The sequence below is a fragment of the Malurus melanocephalus genome, unplaced genomic scaffold (genome assembly GCF_030028575.1).
Source record: "Malurus melanocephalus ecotype Western Australia unplaced genomic scaffold, MMel_1.1 scaffold_658, whole genome shotgun sequence".
Taxonomy (NCBI): Eukaryota; Metazoa; Chordata; class Aves; order Passeriformes; family Maluridae; genus Malurus; species Malurus melanocephalus.
The window spans coordinates 68,763-73,248 of record NW_026623890.1 but is presented as its reverse complement, the minus strand read 5'-3'; the positions used below and the strand labels follow the sequence as shown (position 1 = coordinate 73,248).

The following is a 4,486-nucleotide window of genomic DNA, read 5'->3' as shown; positions in this document are numbered from 1 at the left end:
CTAATTAACTAAGAAGATAATTAACCAACAAAATGATTAGTGGGGAACAGCGAAGTRATGGATTGGGCASTTCTTCACAGCTTTTCCACCCTTCAGGGCCTTAGGACAGGACAGAAGGAGCAGTTCTTCCTGTCAGAATTCTGCCACTGCTCTGTGGTGCTCAAATTATTAATTCCTCATTAATTATTAATCCTTGAGTTGGTGTCAGGGTCGGGACTGTGGGGCTGGAGGAGGCTGAAGCACCCAGGGGTGAGGCTGCACCTCCCCAATTCCTGCCTGGGAACGGCCTCGCCTGTACCATGGCTCCCCTGAAAAAGGAATTGTTCTCTCTGCAGCTCCCCTCCTGTGTGATTTCATTTTTTTTTACCTTTTCCACATAATAATTCAGTGGCTCTCTGCCTCTTGGATCCGGTTCATCCCAAGCCAAAGCCACATAATCTTCTCTGACCTCGCTGGCACGAACATTGGTGGGTGGCAGGGGGATTTTAATGTGTCCTGGGGGAAGCAGGAAAGGATAATATGGTAGGAAAATAAAGTTCTTTTACAATGAAATCAGTTGTCCCACTGTAAATTCAGATTTTCTGATATAAAGAAGGAGACTTATATAAAGAAAAACTTCCTTTATRTCAGAAATACTTTTCTGATATAAAGAAATACTGTGGGAAAGTTTGAGCTCACCTTCCAGATCATCCTTGGATATTTCTATGGTCCTGCCTTGGTCATATGGAATCACTGGAATGTCAAACAAATTAACAAAATATTATCCAAACAAAGTGTTATCCACTCACAGGGAGTGCTTTGGGGAGAAGGACAGAACCCAGGACTGGGAAATTTATTCTGTGCATAATTATAAGATTTTATATGCCAAACAATGGAATTTGGAGATTTTTCTGAGCGTTTTCCCCCAAGATGGGCTCAGCAGAGGCTTTTTTGGGAATGGGGAGGAGGAGGAGGTGAACTCAGTGATTGCTGTGGTYCTGAGGAAGCGAATTTGATCCTGGGTTTGGTACCAACCTGTCACTCTGCTGTCCTTGCTGGCCTCCTGGGCTCTCACTGCCTCGCTGGCCTTTGAAGGGTGGCTGATGCCAGCCTTGTTGACAGCYTTGACCCGAAATTGGTAAATCTGACCCTCAGTAAGGCCCAGCACTGGGTACCTGCAGGTTTTCACAGGCTGAGCATTGCACTGCAGCCACTCATGTGAGCCARCCACACACCTGCAGGGAAACACAGCCCACGCCATTCCTCGGTGCTGTTCCATCATAAAACATTTATTTTTTTAGCTTAAAGGTGATGATTTTACAGACCTTTCAATGAGATATCCCAAAACTGGGCTTCCTCCATCGTCACTGGGTGCTACCCAAGAAAGAACCAAGCAGTCTTTGTTCACATCGTGGCATTTCACGTTCAGGGGGGATCCTGGGGCTCCGGCAGTTTGTGCTGCAGCATCTGTGCAAACACCAAGGAAAGGTGCTTAGCTTTTGTTCTTTTCTCTTCCAAAATTTTGTTTTTTTCTTTTCCAAAATTTTGGTTTTTTCTTTTCCAAAATTTTGTTTTGTTCTTTTCTCTTCCAAAATTTTGTTTTGTTCTTTTCTCCTCCAAAATTTTGTTTTGTTCTCTTCCAAAATTGTCATGAAAAGAGCTTAATTTTAAATGTCTAAGGGCCTATATCAGTAAAACAAATCCTGTTCTTTACTATCAAAATCACTGCTGAAAATAAAATTTGGTGATTGTGGTCATTGTATCCATGCTCAAAGCTGGGAGCTGTTTCCTTGTGGGTGAGGRTGGGAATTCCTTTAAGCCAAAGCTTTAGGAAAAGCTTTTTTTTTTTCTGTAAATACCTCTGACAAACACATAAGTGGTCTGCTCCTTGTGTCCATCCAGCGAGGGCACACGGATGGTGTAGAACCCCTCATCCTCTTTGTGAGCACAGGGCACTGTCAGAGTTGCCTCCCGCTCCTGATTCTTCAGTTGGTGACATTCTGAGTCCTGCAGCAGCTCCCCTGTGCAGCAGAGCAAAAGGGAAAGGAATTTCACCTCAATTGGAAGTGGTGGATTTCCAAATGCAGCAAAAAAAAAATCACAGAGCGAGATGAGAGATCTCTAGGAAATCCCTGACATTTGGTTGTGTCTCAAAATTACAGCCATGGACAGAAAGATTGCCAAGATGGAAATCCAAGATGGAAATCCAAGATGGAAATCCTTGATTGCCAGCAGAACAACACACAGTATCCAAAAGCTTTTCTCACTGGAGAACCACAAACTTTTCAAATTAAGGCTCTTAAAATATTCTTATTGACAAGAATGGCGTTACCTCCAAAGCATTGTAGTGGTATCACTCTTTAAAAATGGAGAAAAAGACATTAAATAGCAACATCTTGAGCTGAGCTGAGAGCAGCTCAGGAATCCTGAATTTTCATTATTTTCTTTTTTTTTTCCTGTCAATATTCAAACACAGCCACGAATTCCAGTGGGATATTCCCAGATGGAAAGGCACAAAAACTCAGCTGCTGCCTACAAACCATCTCTGAACCAGGCGATGCCTCGTTGGTGTTCCAGTAAATCAGAGGAGAAGTAACAGGAGAGGGTGAAAGGCTCCTTTTCTCTTGCAAATAAAGGTTTCAGTGAGAAAGCAAAATCTGCCTCTCTGGCCAAAAGGGATCCTGTGGAATAAGGGTAAAAATCAGCATGATAAAGAAATTTCCAGAACATTCCTCCTTTAATATTTTTGCTGTCACGTATTTAGAGTGAGCCTTGCACTTTGCATGTGCAGTCAGGCTGTCAGGGAAAAAAAAAATCAAATTGCATCAGGCTATTAAAAATTATTAACAAATAATATTAATAATTATAAATGAATAGTTAAATCAAGGATTTACTCACTTTTGTATATTTCTGAATCAAATCCTGACTCCGTTCCATAATATTCTATAAGACAAGAAGAAAATATGTTTTGCAAATCTCATGGAGTGTTTATCTTCTTAAAACATTAAAAAATGCTCAGTAAATTGCTTTTCCCTCAAGCCAGCCTTTAATTGGAACCTTTAAAGTGTCACCGTGGGGCAAAACTTGAATTCATTTGACAGCTGATGCCCTTCACAAACCACTGGGGATGTGTTACAAAGGGAATTGTTCCCATGGCTGTTCCAGTGTGAGCAATTCTGCTTTAAATGCCCACGTGCACTCAGTTATTCACAGCTAAGGAGGGCTTTGCTCACTTTTTTCTGCSTTTTCTGGGCAGAAKTTAAAACCAAATAAAATAAAATTTYGRWTMAAAGCAACCCCATGGGTTTTAACAGCATTCCCAGAGGATTTTGTGGGATTCTGGGAAACCACCAGTGATTGGGACTTCAATATTTAACCAAAAGAAAGGATGTTTGTCCTGAGACATTGAGGTAATTCCTGGAACTGAGGGAAGGATGTCCCCAAATCAGTTGTTTTTGGATTCTTTGAAGGCATCACAGGTGGGTGCTGGCCTGCTGGCATCAAAATGTGAAATGATTTGGAGCTGAAATCCAAGAATTGAGGTCCTTTCCTCCCTTCATTTGCAATAAATGGCCATAAAATAAATCCCGTTCTTCCAGTGGTTGCAGTTTGGCAGAGTTGACTCTTCAGTTACCACTGAAGAGAGGAAAATACAAATCCAGGACATGAAGCAGAGCCTCATCCCAGGTCCTGTGAGACCCTCAGGGATATTTTCTGGGAAAGGGAATTGTGGATCCCTGGAGCCTCTCTGGGCATCGAGGTCTTTGCAGACAGCGAGGGGCCAGGGGAGGAGATGCCATGGGCTGCCCAGGCCATCAGGAATGTTTCCAGGATTAAAGCCTCGGTGTAATCTCTATTTTCAGAGCAGCCAATKCAAATAGCAGAAGGAAGTCTCGGGTTTCTGGCAGGGCTTTGGCAGGAGGAGCAGTGGGGGTTTGCAAAGCTCAGCCCAGATAGGAGAGGGGTGAAGAGAACTGGTCCAGCCCTGGTTTCTGTGCTAAAGCACAGCCCAAATTCCATCCTCTGCCTGCTCTGATCCTAAAAATTCTTTAGGAATTGAGGGCAGTGGTGATTTTTGGCACAGAGTTTTCTTTCAGGCTGCTGCTTTGTGGCAAAGGCAGTTCCTGTCGAGGCCACACTGTCAGAAACTTTATAGAGGAGAAATATTGCCCTCCTGGTAGATTTTTCTGTCTTTCTGCATTAGGAAAAGGGGAATTTAGGAATCTGGGAAAGCTGCAAATGAAGGTTTTCTGGCCTATTTTCRTGTGCCATTTTCATGTGCCTTTAGAGCTGGTAAATGCCTGCTGCATGTTTGCAGATATGGTGAATTTTGATGCAGTTTGTTTAAAGGACCTGGAAGGTGTAATAATAATAATTCTCTTACAATCCTGGAGTCCTGTTCTTCTGGAGGGATCTGTGTCCCAAACGGGATTCAGAGCAAAATATGGCATGTGAAAATCAGTTTGATAATAACACAACCCATAACAAAGGGCTCTGTCAGTCCCAC

At 42.8% G+C, this 4,486-nt stretch overlaps 1 protein-coding gene across 1 annotated transcript in view; it reads right to left on the bottom strand.

Moving 5' to 3' along the window:
• The window catches only part of MYOM3 (myomesin 3), a 28,664-nt gene that overhangs the window by 17,059 nt on the left and 7,119 nt on the right, over positions 1-4,486 (bottom strand). Inside the window, exons 8-15 of the mRNA XM_057383743.1 lie at positions 4,119-4,174; positions 2,878-2,922; positions 2,520-2,660; positions 1,839-2,000; positions 1,305-1,446; positions 1,015-1,214; positions 679-732; positions 183-495 (exon numbers count right to left, since the gene is read on the bottom strand). Coding sequence (XP_057239726.1) covers positions 183-495; positions 679-732; positions 1,015-1,214; positions 1,305-1,446; positions 1,839-2,000; positions 2,520-2,660; positions 2,878-2,922; positions 4,119-4,174 — 1,113 coding nt within the window. The remainder of the gene's footprint in view (positions 1-182; positions 496-678; positions 733-1,014; positions 1,215-1,304; positions 1,447-1,838; positions 2,001-2,519; positions 2,661-2,877; positions 2,923-4,118; positions 4,175-4,486) is intronic.